This window comes from Triturus cristatus, chromosome 11 (assembly GCF_964204655.1).
Source record: "Triturus cristatus chromosome 11, aTriCri1.1, whole genome shotgun sequence".
NCBI classification, from domain to species: Eukaryota; Metazoa; Chordata; class Amphibia; order Caudata; family Salamandridae; genus Triturus; species Triturus cristatus.
The window spans coordinates 269,554,405-269,570,018 of NC_140594.1; the positions used below are offsets into that span (position 1 = coordinate 269,554,405).

The 15,614-nt window shown below is 43.5% G+C and overlaps 1 protein-coding gene across 5 annotated transcripts in view; it reads right to left on the reverse strand.

Annotated features, from left to right (window-relative positions):
• MORC2 (MORC family CW-type zinc finger 2) overlaps nt 1-15,614 on the reverse strand; it is a 403,660-nt gene that overhangs the window by 213,947 nt on the left and 174,099 nt on the right. For all 5 annotated transcript variants that reach the window (XM_085634756.1, XM_085634754.1, XM_085634755.1 and 2 more), the window contains 2 exons: nt 10,188-10,328; nt 2,376-2,530 (listed from right to left, as the gene is read on the reverse strand). In XM_085634756.1, coding sequence (XP_085490882.1) covers nt 2,376-2,530; nt 10,188-10,328 — 296 coding nt within the window. The remainder of the gene's footprint in view (nt 1-2,375; nt 2,531-10,187; nt 10,329-15,614) is intronic.

Below are 15,614 nucleotides of genomic sequence, written 5' to 3' on the forward strand. Positions count from 1 at the left end.
GCTTCATACAAGGCATTGTGGTTGAGGTGCGGTAGAAATTACAAACCTTGTTGTGGTCTAGCTACGGGTATTTCAAGTGGCACCGGGGGAAGCCATGGAATGGCGTTCGGGTTCCATTTCCATGTGTGACTATGAATTTTCTGGTATGGAAGTTGTCGATGCGAATGGGTATGAGGAAATGGGGCAGGCATGAGGACCGTGCCATCGGGGACTTGATCAGAGGCATTGTTCTCTGGATAGTGTTTTGGTGACAGAAGAAACGCGGACCAAGTGGGTGTAGACGATTCATCATGCAAACCCAACGAAAAAAGGAGAATACACTGTACCTTGGAACCCACTTGGTACACGTCCAAACCCAATGGAGGAAAAAAGCAATTCAACATGAATTTGGTGCCAATGCAGATTGCCTACTAAGCGAGGAGTCACAGTGCATTTAATGACTCAAGACTTTTTTTTTTTTTATTAAAGAAAAACAACTTGCAAATGTCCAAGAACAAACCAGATGGCATGAGCATGCAGAGCATGTGTATATAAAGAAACACATGCTACGAACTCACTATTAATATATTAAGTAACTGCTTTTCTTTTAAGCAGTCTTATTTTTAGAAAACATACCTAGTGCTACTTTTGTTAAACTCATATCCTAATGCAGGAATCAGTATATGTGCCACTAATGTGCACCATTAATATACATTACTACCCAAAGTCGATCTTCCTTACCCTCATGGTCATCTTTAATGCATACCTTTATCATTAGCACCATTCAATAGAGACAACTACAGACATTGCACAATTGAATCTAACAACAGACTTGTAATTCTTCCTGTCTGTCAAAGCTATAATCCCCACCATCATCCCATTCTTAAAGGGCAAAACTCCTAATAGACAACTTCACCAACTCAACTGTGTTACTATAGTCATGCTTACATTTCTCTCCAATGTATCAACTACACACAGACAGGCCTATCATTGAAACGACTATTCACAGCAACTTAACTACAACAAAGAATACCAACATGCCCTTAAATAAATCCCATGATAAACATAATTTTTCTCCTTACCATACTTACTATAACCACCACCAAGATCCATATCCTGAAGCAGCTATTAATTTTCACAATAAGCACCATCACGAACCTTAAACCAACAACTACTACCGCGATTATAAAAGTCTTTACTAAAGGGAGAACCTTCACCCTACGCAAATCCCCAATATAATGATCCTCCTCAAGTCTTACCTCAATGAACAGTGCAATTATCTTAAGACACCCTCTATGACAACTGCTTTCATCCGCTGCAAAATGTAAACCACGGCTGCCACCACCATTCCCTGGAGGCTATGATCATGGATGGAAGTACTCTTATCAAGCATCCCACAGGAATCATGTTCACCAGAAATACAACCTTCTACTACTAAACCAAGGGGGCCTACCATCACTGCTTCCAAATTCATCACTTTCGTTTTCTATTACCCAAATATTGAAACATTAATCATTCATCAACATCACGAGTAATGCATTAGCTTAAACATTAATAACCCCCTTAAAGTGATTATCATTTGCACATACCATTAGTAACCATAACCATGGACAGCTATCTAGTTCTCAAAACATATGTTAGCCAAATATCTTAGCAATAACGGGAAACATCGTTTACAACACGCTCTCCACAACGCGGTACCATTACAACGCAGTCATTACAAAGACTGCGTTATTACCACGCATACAATTACATCGCAAGTCATTACTAAGTCTTGCTGTAGGGGGCGCACTGGTATTGGAGTTAGACTCCAACACCTTCCCTGCTGTTGCACAAAATGGAGTATGAATAGTAAATACTACTATTCCTAAGTCCAGCGCACCCCCTACCGTAAGTTGAAGTAATGACTTGCGATGTAAATGTAAGCATGGTAACAACGCGGTCATTGTAACGACCGCATTGTAATGGCATGCGATGTATTCACATGCGTAGTAACAGTGTATATTCGCAAAAACCACAGCCACAATATTAAGGTAAATTTGAGTACGCTTTTCCACTGACTAGCATGCCATCAAACCCCACTGGTAATCACTGGTATTTCTTAAAGTCAATATCTAGCACAGTGCTAATTTTTTGTATCCACTGCTAGCATTAACACTAGTTTTTAACATGGATTCTTTCCATTTTCCTTCACATAGCTAGCAAATACAGATAAGAGGTCAAGACCCTATAAGTTCAAATAAGACCCAACAATTTCTCTAGTATTAGCACCAAGTAACAACGTTACCACAGGTCAACCCATTCCATTTCAACACTTCACTTTAAAGCAGACTGAAATATTCCATGTCAAGCAAACAGTGTGTGCCATTAATGCCAGAGAGCGAAGGACCGATTACCAATGCCCACATCTTTCCAGTACTGTGCCAAGTGTTCCCCCATCGCCTTCATCAAGTGTCGATATTCCTTGGCATCTGCAAAGTCCTGTTTATTGTGTGTGGGCTCCAGAACCAGGTACGGTACGTCAACTACTCCAACCACCCCGCCACACGCCCTATGAAAGAAATACACCGTATTATACTGCAATGTCTGACAAGCTGCCAAAACTACAACTTAATACGGAAAAGGTATTTACAGTAAGTCTTATCCTCACAATCAGGTCCAGCGTTAGAATGACTCAAATTCCAACATACTTTAATTACCTTTATTGTTGGAAACTTGTTTTTATTTACTTTTAAGCATTACCTACAGTTTCAATATACACAGTATATTCCTCAGTCTTTCCATTCATGTCTACATCTTACAAAATCTAGTTCATGCTTGAAGCTATGTCATTAGTTATCTAGAGATTTATCACTGTACGATGTAATACAACCTGCTATGTGAGTTGGCTAGTCAACTCAGTAAGTCTCAGAAAGTAGAGGAAAGGCACAACAAACCCTGCCAACACAGCCCGGAACCAGGTTATAAGGTCTTTAAATTGTTCACAGAATTAGCACGTCATTGCCCTCCCAAGATGTCTAGCATCTACGTTACCATATTCATGGTGATCACGGGTCCACGTAGCCCTGCATCTTCATATGCTCTGCATTTTATCCATGGTGGTTTGGTGGCAAAAGAGTCTGGATTTATTCGGCAGTCCTGGCTAATGAGTTCACCAGATCTTTCCAAAGGTTTATTATACGCGGTTTGCGGACCCCAGTTGACCTCACTGCAAAGGCCTGCTCTTTCCGAACTGACTATTTCTTAACCTCTTCCTTCCATCTGCACCAGGGAGGTAGTTCCTCAGACCTACCTCCAGTTCATCCTTATAGCGTGTCGGACTATCACTAAGGCCAGGTCTAGGAGTCCCTCAGTGATCGTAGTATAGCTCTGTATACCAGGAACTGGGACTAAGGTAGGCCATTTTCAGCAATTATGGAGTCTAGCTACATGAATTTACTATTCTCGTAACAGTCACCTATTGTCCACTCCTTCATCCGTCTGGCCCTTGCAGTAGGAATACCAATCAAATGGAGTGCTGGTGCGTATAGTGGGTTTTATGTTGTTCTAGGCACTACTTTCCTCCAGAAGTGCATTGCTACCTTAAGGTGTTTAGAGTGTTTGGGTGCTTGTGCCCTAAGGACCAGCACAAGTTTACCTAAAGCTCCTTACTATCAATTGTCCCCACAGGCCTAGTACAGCGAGTCTAGAACTGTCAAGCTATCTAGCTACTCACTGCAGCTGAGCTGCAAGATAGTACAGTTTGTGATCTTGGGCCCCAAGCCAACTTTCACCCACAGAGTACTGTAGAAAAGTTCTGCAATACTCTATGCTTCCCTCCATCCCACATCCATTCCCTTAACACTACGGTTAATGCACTAAACATAGATTGAGGGATCCTGACTGGAAGATTCACAAAATCGTACAGTATCCGTGGTAGCATCACCATTTTGAATAAGGCCCTCCATGCAATTATAAGCAGTTTTAGAAAGCGCTTAAATGTGTGGCTTGCAGGTGTCCTCACAACCCAGTGATATATTTTCACTCCAAAGTACTTAAAAGCTTGGGGCTCCAATTTTATGTGTAAGGGAGTTACTGCTGCTAGGGCCCACTGAATTATTTCATGGCCACTTTTCTTACATACTAATTTAACACCTATGCACCACTCTGCTTCATCATTGCAACAGTAGATAAATCGCAGCATAATTTTGTTATGGTTAGGTAAAGTGACAACTATTGAAAAGTTACAATTTGCTATTTGTAGTCTTACTGAAAACATTTACACCTATAACTCAAGCCCATGGCGGAACGGCATAGGAATAAAAAGATGCTATGCTCCCATATATGCAATATTAAACATAAGCAATAAAGTATCTGCCAAATAGATGGAGACCAAGCATGGTTACCTTACAATAAAGTGTTCAATCTACACTGAAAAAACAACTGCGTTTATTTAAAAACACTATACAAAAATATTATGCGTTCATAGTTTGTAAACAATCTAATACTCCAGGTTTAAATACTTTTTACTGGAATACCCGAAAATAATATGAAAATGGTATATAAAGCATGAACTTTTAAAGTTTTCTGACAGGTGTCTTCAGATGTACCGACAGATTGAGCTCGAGTAAACAAATGAAGCATCCTTAAAAATATTTATTTCACATAAAAAATAAAGCACTTGCATGAGTTTTAATCAAAGAAAACTAAATGAAAGAGAAAAAGTAAAAGCACATAGTTTACAAACACAATTAGCCATGTACTTGGCGGAAATAAAGGATAATGTTAGTTCCCCAGTAAGCATCTGTCCTTGGCATGTAGAGGTGTAGATTCACATGCTTTGCATACTAGTGTTGGATCCAGATGTTTACAAGTTGTTTTTCTTCGGAGAAGTCTTTCCAGTCACAAAGTAAGGTGACTCCTCCTTTCGGTGATAGTGCGCATGGGCATCGAAATCCACTGTTAGATTGTTTACCCGCAGAGGGTGAGAATGGAGTTAGTAAGTGTAGAATAGAGATGTCCATGTGTATTTATGTAAAGTAAGAACGGCAACAACTACAGGTACCCGGGGAGGCGGGTGGGCGCATGTGAATCTACAGCCCTACATGCCAAGTACAGATGCGTACTGGGTAACTAACATTATCCGTTCGAGGCATGTGAGCTGTAGATCACATGCTTTGCATAGACTATACAGCAGTATACTCCCAAAGCGGTGGCTCACCTGAACTTGTTACAGTTGTTAGAAACAGTGTTTCAAGTACTGCCTGACCTACATTAGCTTGTTGCCTCGCTAACACATCGACACAATAGTGCATGGTGAAATGTGCGGTGTAGACCATGTTGCTGCCTTATAGAGGTCAGCTAGGGGAAAGTTCCCTAAGTGTGCCATAATACCCCCTATCTTGTGGAATGCGCTCTAGGGGGTATTATCAAAGTTCTTTTCCCTTTCATATAACAATGTCTGGATACATTTCACGATCCATCTTGCAATGTCTGACTTGGATATGGATTGCCTTTGTGTGGTGGAGAAAAAGCAACAAAAAGCTGCTTTGTTTTGTGAAATTCTTTTGTTCTCGCCACATAATATAGTAGAGCTCTTCTAACCTCAAGTGTGTGTAGAGCTCATTCTGCTACGGAATCAGGTTGAGGAAAGGCCACAGGTAACTAAACTGATTGATTGATATGAAAAGCAAACACTACTTTAGGAAGAAATTTAGGATTGGTTCGAAGAACCACTCTGCCTTTGTGAAGCTGAAAGAAAGGCTCTTGTATAGCTAATGCCTGGAGTTCACCAACTCTCCTTAGTGAAGTGATTGCGATGAGAAAAGCATCCTTCCATGAGAGGAATTGTAATTGACACCTGTGCATTTGGTTCGAATGGTGGACCCACTAGCCTTGAAAGGACTATGTTTAAGTTCTATACTGTTGCAGGTGGGTCTCTTGGTGGTATCACCCTTTCTAATCCTTCCATAAAGGCTTTAGTCACAGGTACTCTGAATAGAGATAAGTGTTTGTTATGTAAGTATGCAGCTACTGCTGCTAGATGTAAGCACATGGATGTATAGGCTAGTCCAGATTGCTGTAAATGTAACACATAACAGATGTTTTGCACAGCAGCATCAAGAGATTGACAGTGTTATTGTTGCAATAGATAACAAACCATTTCGCTGCATAACATGCCCTAGTAGTAGGTTCTCTAGCCTCTTTTAGGATATTCATACAGCCTGGTGATAATTGTAAATAACCAAACTCTATGACTTCAGGAGCCAAATCGCCAGCTTGAGTTCTTTGCGATCTGGATGCCTGATTCCTCCATGGCTCTGAGTGAGGAGACTAGAGGTTAGATGCAGCTTTTGGTGTGGAACTACTGACAGCTCCAGCAGGGTGGTGAACCAAGTTTGACGTGCCCATGTGGGAGCTATGAGAATCAGTCTAAGGAATGTTGGCCTGAGCTTCCGAACTACCAGCGGAATGAGTGGGAGAGGTGGAAAAGCGTAGGCGAATATCGCTGACAAATTCATCCATAGGGCATTGTATTAGGAGAGCAGGTGTGGGAACCTGAAGGAGAAGCTTGGGTATTTCACGTTTTGTGCTGTGGCGAACAGGACTATGTGAGGAAATCCCCATTCCTGAAAGTAGGCGAGGAGAACTTGGGGATTTGCTGCCTCTGTCTGCTGAGGTCTCCAATTTCGATTGCTTACTCCTGGAAGATGCTCTGCCAGGAGATAAATCTTGTGGTGTATAGCCCATTTCCAAATGGCTTGTGCTAGGCGTGACAGTTGGAGAGAGTGTGCCCCCACCCCCTGATTCTGTATATAACACATAGCAGTCATTCTGTCCATGCGGACTAGGACAGCTTACCTATTAGGTGAATTTGAAAAGCTCTGAGCGCTAGAAACCCTACTAGTAGTTCTAGGTGATTTATATGGAGATTGTTGTACTTTGGACTCCACAACCCTTGGATTGTGTGATTGTGAAGATGAGCACCCCAACCAGTGAGCAATGTGTCTGCTGTTAGCACAGTATGTGGAACAGGGTCGATGAAGGTCCGCCCTTCGGATACATTTTGTAGGTTCCACCACTGCAGAGAGCGATGGGTGCGGCCATCTACCAAAACTAGATAGGTCAACTGACCCTGCGACTGGTTCCACTGACTTGCTAAGCATTCTTGAAGGGGACCCATGTGAAGTCTTGCATGGGGAACAATCACAATGCAAGACGCCATCATTCCTATCAGCTGCATACAGACTCTTGCTGGTTATGATTGGTTGGGCTCAAACTGAGTGAGAAGGGACTGAATACTGAGAATTCTGGCAGCATTGGGAGAGGCTAGAGCTTTCCGAGTGTCTATGGTGGCTCCCAGATAGGCTTGTGTGTCGTAAGGCTGTAGATGAGACTTCAACACGTTCAATGTAAACCCTAGTTGGTGTAGTAAATGAATTGTGGCTTGGGTGTGTTGGAGACACTTTTAGTAAGTGCTGGATTTGATGAGCCAGTCGTCCAGGTATGGGAAGACATGGATGTGCTGTTTCTCAGATGCGCTGCGACTACTGCCTGGCATTTGGTAAATACCCTGGGAGCAGCGGTGACTCCAAACGGTAGTACTTTGAATTGGTAATGTTGACCCGCTATCATAAATCAAAGGTATTTATGATGAGCACGATTAAATGGAATGTGGAAATATGCGTCCTTTAAGTCTAGAGTAGACAAAGTCACCCTGCTTTAGAAGTGGGAGCACTTGTTGAAGTGTCACCATGTGGAAATGTTCTGACAGTATATAGTGGTTTAGTTCTCTGAGGTCCAGAATAGGTCTCAAGGAGCCGTCCATTTTGGTAATTAGAAACTACAGGGAGTACACGCCTGACCCTTGATGTTGTAACAGTACAGGCTCTATGGCTCCTTTTAGCAAGAGAGACTGGACTTCCTGTTTGAGCAGGTGTAAATGTTCTGGTGACATTTTGTGAGAACAAGTTGGAATGATTGGAAGATTGGTTGTAAGCTCCAGGCAATAACCGTCTTAGATCATTCCTAGCACCCATTTGTTTGTAGCTATGAATTGCCAAATAGGGAGGAATTGTAGACGATGTCCCCAGACAGGTGTTAAATGATCGGGGGAACGGTAGGCAAGTCACTGATTGTTAGGGGAAGGGGAATTATGTGGAGTGGAACCCTTGCCCCTACCTTTGCCACTGTTACCTCTGTATCCTCCTCTAAAGAGGATGTGGTCTTGGACCCCCCACGATAGAAGGAGCGAAGAAAGGAGCCACGATTAGAAGGAGACTAGGGCTCCCATTGATTTAGCTATCTCAGTGTCCGTCTTCATTTTCTGGTTTGCGCTTCTGAGGCGGTTTAGTAAGAAGATGTCCTGTATCAGGATTAATGTAAAGATCCTTTTGTTTTGGGTCTGATTTGGGAGGTGGGACGTCGCAAATCGGATCCTGCAGCTAACAGAGGAACATTTTTCAGTTTAGGCACTGAGGACTTCGGTGCCGGGGCGGAATTTCTTTTCAGCTCGGAAGGTTTCAGATCCGAAGCCGTTTTCGATTTCGGCGTCAAGGATTTCGGCTTTGAAGCAGTCTTCAGCTTTGAGCCTGTAGGTTTCAGCTCGGTGCCGGACTTTGGCCAACTCTATCCTGAGCCAGAAGGCTTAGCGACATGTTTCGGTGCCGACCCGAGAAGCAGGGTGTCAAACATCTTCTCGATGCCGACCGTGGCCTAAAGGCGGGGGTGGAACGGAAGCCTTTTGCTTGGTCTGAGTTGGATTTTGGGGCGTTGAACTTGCGGTATGTTGTCTTCCATCTTGGAGTCCGATTCCAGAATAGATACATCTTCTTCCTGTTCTTCTTTGGCCCCTTGTGCATCGAATTCATCTGGCTCAGATCTTTCATCGAAGATGTCCGGCGTATATTCGATGTTCTGGCTTTGCATTTCACGAGGTCGAGACCGACAATCGCGGAGCGTTTTCTTCGATCGAAACGATCTGCATGCATTGTAGTCCTGTTCGTTGTGCTCCAGAGATAAGAACAAGTTGCACACTTCGTGTGAGTCAGTGCGCGGATACTTCGCGCGGCACCAAGGGCAGAATTTAAATGGGGTCCGTTCCATCGACTGCGAGGTGGACCGGCGCGGTTAGGCCCAACAGCCTCCCCCGAGTGTTCCGATCGAAATAGAGATTTTCTTGAACCAATACGCGGAAAAGTGAGATACGCGTTCGAAACAATACCGACGCGGGTAGCGTGGATCGCACACCAAGGCAAATCTGAAGAATGGTTTCGAACCGGAGCGCAGCAATACACGTCCGAACCCGATTGCACCAAGGCAAATCTGAAGAATGGTTTCGAACCGGAGCGCAGCAATACACGTCTGAACCCGATGGCAGAAAAAAACAATCTAACAATGGAGTTGATGACCTTGCACACTATCACCGAAAGGAGGAGTCGCTTTACCTCGTGACTGGAAAGACTTCATCGAAGAAAAATAACTTGCAAACATCCGGAGCCAACACTAGATGGCAGGAGTATGCAAAGCAGGTGATCTACAGCTCACATGCCTTGAACATGTGTTTTTTTAGGTTGTAAACCTTTCAAAGCTTCAGTGTTAATTCTTTCTGCTTCCATTTCATCCGATGAAAAAATACATTTGTGCTTTTTCTGTATGACGAGTTGCTATTTTCCAGAATGATATGTTACAGATTACTGAAAAGCCTGTGCGGTTTACATTATGTTACATTATTTCTAGTAAGCCCAGCAACAGGTAATGCTCAAATTAACCAAGTTCTTTTAAACACTAAAAACCTGGAATTTAGTATCAACAATCAAGCTTAGTGACTTCAAATGGCACTACATTTTACAATTAAACAAACTGTTACAATTTAGTGTAAACTACAACCTGTAGCATTTACTGTCAAGTGTGTAAAAGTTCCCTTTACTGCTTATGAGACAGTCTCTTTACAGCATATATTATTGAACAGCTAGCAAAAATAAAAAATACAAATAAATAGAAAAAAGTGATCTGCATTTTCACTCCAACTAGCAGATGGATCATCGTCATGTATTTGTCAGGGTAACTCCACATAGTTTAAGCTAGAAAGCATAGTTCTTCAACAGCCTTGTTGACATGCTTCTGCCATAGTGCTGCTAGTTCTGTCCACCAGTATGCTTCATATTCATATCACACCCCTGTGACAGAATGCAAACCAATCTGATTAACAAGACAAGCAAGAAACTTACATTCCACCCTCAAGTTGTGGTCCAACCTTCTCATACATCTTTATCAATCGACTGCAGTTATAGACAAACATGCCATCCAGCTCTCGCTGCTCAATGTTGACTCCGAAGATAAAGTTCAGCTCCTTTGGTTCTTTCAGTGCCCTGTGAGGAAAGCAAAGAAGAGTAGTCACTGGCAACTACACACCAAGTACCTTATTCCTCCTGTCAAGATCATGTGGTTGCTCTCTTTTTATGTCATGCAATGCTACCTACACACTCACTACATTGACAGAAAAAGGTGACACCACAGGGAAAGGCTAGGCAATACCTGCCTTCAACAAAGCAAGGATATCCAACAGCTGCCAAGTGTGTGTATATTACTGCAGGCTTGGCTACATCCAAAAGTAAGGTCAAGCAATTGCTGTATTTTCCTGCAGTAGCTTGAAAGCCACTGTCTCACTAAGGACAGTATATATACTGCAAGGATAAGCAACAGCAGCACCTACCCTACAAGGACTGCAAACAATTGTCCCTTTACTGCATCGACCTGAAGCAATCTCTTCCTCACAGCAAATACACTACAATGACATCTGCCTCACAAGGCAACAATACCAAACAATTGCTCCCTTGCTATAAGGAAATGCGGCAAACTAGGACCACAGTAGTGAGATGTGCACTAGCTGGCTCTACACTTATAAAATAGGCATCCTCACTGGAAAGACAGACAGTTATATCCCCACAGTGAGGTTATACATGAGCTGGTAACACACTACACATATGCAAATCAGAGTCTCTTTACTGTGCAAAAACATGGCAGAAGCCTTCTCACTCCAAGGACATGTGACAGCTAGCCCTTTATTGCAAAAAACATGTATCAGGTGTTTCTTCATTGTTAAGAACAGACATCAGCGTCCGAACTGTCAGAATAAGCACTTACTGCTTTCTCCTTGTGAGGATATGCAACAGATGCCAAATCACAGAGCACACATGATCAATGTCACAATGTGATGGCATACAACAGCGACCTCACTGTGAGGACATGCAAAGGCTGTCTCACTTTAAGGACACAGAATAGCTGCCTCATTGAAAGGGCATAGTAAAGGTGAGGTCTTGCAACGGAAAGCCTCCATTGGGAGGGCATGCAACAGCAGCCTAACTGTGACAGTATTCAGCAGTTCTACAATCCCACCAACCATGTGCCTTTTTCTCAAAACCTAAAGTATCACTTGTGTGACCAAGCCATTCAGTTTAGGTGTGCGCTCTTTCATTTTGACAATTTGTGTGTAATGCCACCAAGAAGAAGTAGTTTAAGTTTAAGGCTCTCGTCTTTTTAATAGCCCGTTAATTACATTTTGTTCTAAGACCTTCTATTGAGGTTGATGAGGGCAATATGATGCAGATATGTACAGTTATGTGCTCCAAATTACACAATGTGGTCATGCGAGGAAACAAGGAATAGAACTCGGGTGCAACAACATTTGCCAATTTAAATGCATTATATTGCTTAGAGAGGGGTGACAGGGATGGGGTGTTATACTGGGATTTTTCAACAAAGTCTTCCATTCATAAATATTCTTCTTTGCAGGATCCTCTGTTTGAGAAGAAAATAGGCTTTAATGGTTATAATTTTGGGTTAACCCTGGGCTATGTACTTTCATTGGGAATACAGAGTTCTCACTTTTTAAAATGGAAGTGCAATTTGGCTTCAAAGCAGAAGTCAAGATATTAATCACTCAGAAAAAAACAATGGATACATTGCAAATACCCCTGAATAAAGTGCAATTGAGGGTATTGACCATATGCACTGGTTAAAGAGTAAAGTATGTATGCAGCACCAAAACAGTAATAAGAGAATATGTTAAACAATAAAATTCAAACCCAATTAGAAAAATAAATCAAAATTTACAAATTGACATAAATCCAATAAGGGGAATTGGCAATATGACCTTTTAAAGATTTGGGAAAAATAACTCCAAAAAGTGCTGGGTGCCAATGAGAGTCTATGAATGCGGTAGACTGTAGGCTGGGAGCAATTTCAGGAGTACCAGGATGGAGTGCCCGTTGGATACACAAACCAGGTATGTACCGGTTAAAAATCTTATCTTTTGGCTTAGTCTTATGTTCTAATCAAGGAAAATGAGTACACTTTTAAAGCCCTCCAGAACCTCATTCAAGAGACTCAGGGAGTCAAGCAGAGGCCAACAGCAGCAGCCAGTCCAGATCCAGTTGCCTGCCGCTGGTCAGCTGATCAATTCCAGGAAAAGGCCTCTTGGAGCCCACAGGAGGACAGCCAACTGACCCTTAAAGCCTACTTTATTGTCCTGAATACAAGAGGAAACAGTTCTAGTCCATTAGGGCTCCTCAGGTCACAGACAGCAGGTCCATTCCTCTTCTGATCATCCACAGGTCCAAAAAACTAGTCTGAAGTAGTGCCTCATTTATACCTTGTACTAGCTAGTGGAGGGAGGAGACTCCTGGCTCTTCCCTAACCAATGGTACAAAAGTTCCCTGGGCCGAACCTACCTATTATGGACTAGTTCCTGTATGCCCTACCACAACAGTCCCAAAATGTCATTTGCAAGGGCATTTTCAAGATGGTGATAGGCTTAATAATAAACTTGGCCTCTGAGGGTGGGGGTGGGGGTGGGAGGGAAATCACCTGTGTCCTCCCACACCCAACACTAAAATTCAGTTTGAAGCAGGTACCGTACCCATAACCCAGAGACAGAATCCTTTTAGGACAAAAGCAGAGCCCTTTAGCAACTGGACAGAAGTGCCGCAAGAATTGTCTTGGCATACTGTTCTCTCCCTTTCAAGTGTGCCTCAAGTGTTACATGTGGCTCAACTGACTTGTGAAGCAGAATTTGGCGCACAGTCCCCACTATGAACATTCTGTGGAGTTTAGAAGAGTTACCTCTGCCCATTAAGGTTAGCCTGTTGGCTGCTTCTGGAAGGGATTTCACATTTATACAGGGTTGAGCACTGGCTGCGTGCTAGTTAGCCTTCTGACAGTTCAGGCAAGTAAAGGTTAACTTTACAAAACTTTCTTTTCCTCAATATTTATTAAAAAGAAAGCTTAATTTGGGGCAATGCAAATCGCGGATAAAAATTGCTGCTTTCTGAAGCAGCTCAGCTCCGTAAACACTGCAATCCCCTGCCATCCATAACTGAATCCCCCCTGCGCCCGCTGAATAACTAACAGCAGGAAAGAGCTGAGTGCTGGTGAGCCGGAACTCTACTGGCCTTCCTGAGAGAAAACCAAGAGGCCGCTGGGGCAAGCAAAGTGAAAGGTGAAAGCTCCCAGCAGGAGGTGGCGAGTATTGGTATCAGGCTTGTGGCAGCTACCAAGTACTTTCCTACAGCGGCCCTGACAATGATTGGCGAATTAAGGTAAATATAATGGGCGAGAACCCTAAGAGGAGCGGCTGATCGCGAAGGGGTCCTGAGAGCATAAAGCCCCGGGGTGCAGAGCAGGCAGTGAAATACCCTCATAACTTACCATGAGGGCCCGACTTATAGGAGGTGAGGGGCCCATGGTGGGTGGCAATTGTTCCACCCACACACTAATTACTCCGACCAAGAGCCAATATTGACAAGACAAGTGACAAAGGCACAAAATGCCCGCAGCAAACCAGACTGGATAAATACACCAGACCCAAAATACCAATGGATATTGTACATCACTCAGAGGCCCAGGACCCACACAAAGATAGCAGACAGATGGGCGCAGAGCCCTCTCTCGAGGATATACTGGAGGTGATTCAGAGAGGACAGGGCTCATTAGAGTCCAAAACTGATTCAGTGACAACTGAAGTAATGCTTCTATGGGCAGATGTCCGCAAAATGGGCGACAGGGCTGCAGAAAATGAGGCTGTAGGAAAGTGCCATCTTTGACATGGTCGCCCCCACTTTCTGCCTGGTAAATGATGTGATTTCGACTGAAAGTGCACTGTGTTCCTGCTAACAAGGTCCCCAGGGTCAGAGCTCTTTCTGAAAACTGTACAATTGTTCCCCCAGTTGGCATAACATTTAGCACCCTGTGTAAGTCCCTAGTAAATTATACCCTGGTACTTAGGACCTGAGGTTATAAAGAGGGCATTCAAGGGCTGCAGCACGATTTGTGGCAACCTAAGGGACCCCTCACCAAGCACATGCAAGACTGTCATTGCAGGCTGCAGGTCTTGAAGCCATGTCTCCTACCACTGTGTGTGATACTTGAAAATCATCCCTATAGCAGGTCTGGCAGCCCTAAGGCAGGGTGCTTAGTACTCCACATGAGGGCATACCTGCATAAGAAGATGTGCCCCCTGTACTGGTCAGTTCTATTACTGCCAGTACAAGTGACCAGGGAACCCATTTTAAAACATGTGCTGGACACTGGTGAAAACGAGTTCCCCAGCTACATGATGGCTTCACTAAAAATAGGGATGCCTAGTATCAAACATCTAGTATTGGTAAACCCACACAGATGCTAGTGTCGGATTTACCTATACATGCACTCAAAGATCATCTTAAAGGTGACCCCTGAAAACCTTTCCCCCTCTGTTGTCCTTACTGGCTGGTTTCTGCTAGTTTGCCACCCGAGACACATTTCTGACTCTCCAAGGGTGAGAGCCTTTTGCTCTCAGGAGAACCAGAACAAAAGCCTCTCTGGGAAGAGGATTCAACAACCCATTAGGCAGGATGGCCTGCTGCAGGAAAGTGGATCTGTATATACTGTTCCCAAATAGGTACAGGGTGTACAGAGTCCACAGTCCCCAGAGGTTTGGCAGAGGTTAAAGTTAGATATGACCTTACTCTCTAAAGTGGTAGCTTGGTCGAGCAGTAAGGCAGTATCAGAGGACAGAGTAAAGCATTTGTTGTACACACTCAGTCAGCAAATGGTCTCACACACAAGAACTAAACTCTAGGCCAATGGTTTGTATATAAAATAGGAATATGCTACTTACCAGTATGCATCTGTTCTTGGCATGTAGAGCTGCAGATCTACACACTTTTGCATAGATCGCCATCTGGTGTTGGGCCCGGATGTTTGCAGTTTGTTTTTCCTCTTGGAAAGTCTTTGGAAGTCACGAGGTCGGTGACTCCTCCTTTGGATCGTATTGCGAATGGGCTTCGGCTCCATCCTCAGATTGTTTTTTGCCAGCAGGCAAAGAAGGAGCGTAGGACCAACAGTGAAGAAACCCATGTGTGTAGTATCTAAATAAGATAGACTGGAACAGATACAGGTAGCCGGGGAGGCGGGTGGGCGTGGGTAGATCTGCAGCTCTACATGCCAAGAACAGATGCATACTGGTAAGTAGCATATTCCGTTCGAGGCATATGAGCTGCAGATTACACACTTTTGCATAGACTATATAGCAGTTCCCAACCTTCGCGGCGACCACCGGTATCTGTTGCAGTGGTTTGAAATAGTGTTTTTAGTACAGCCTGGCCTACACTAGCTTG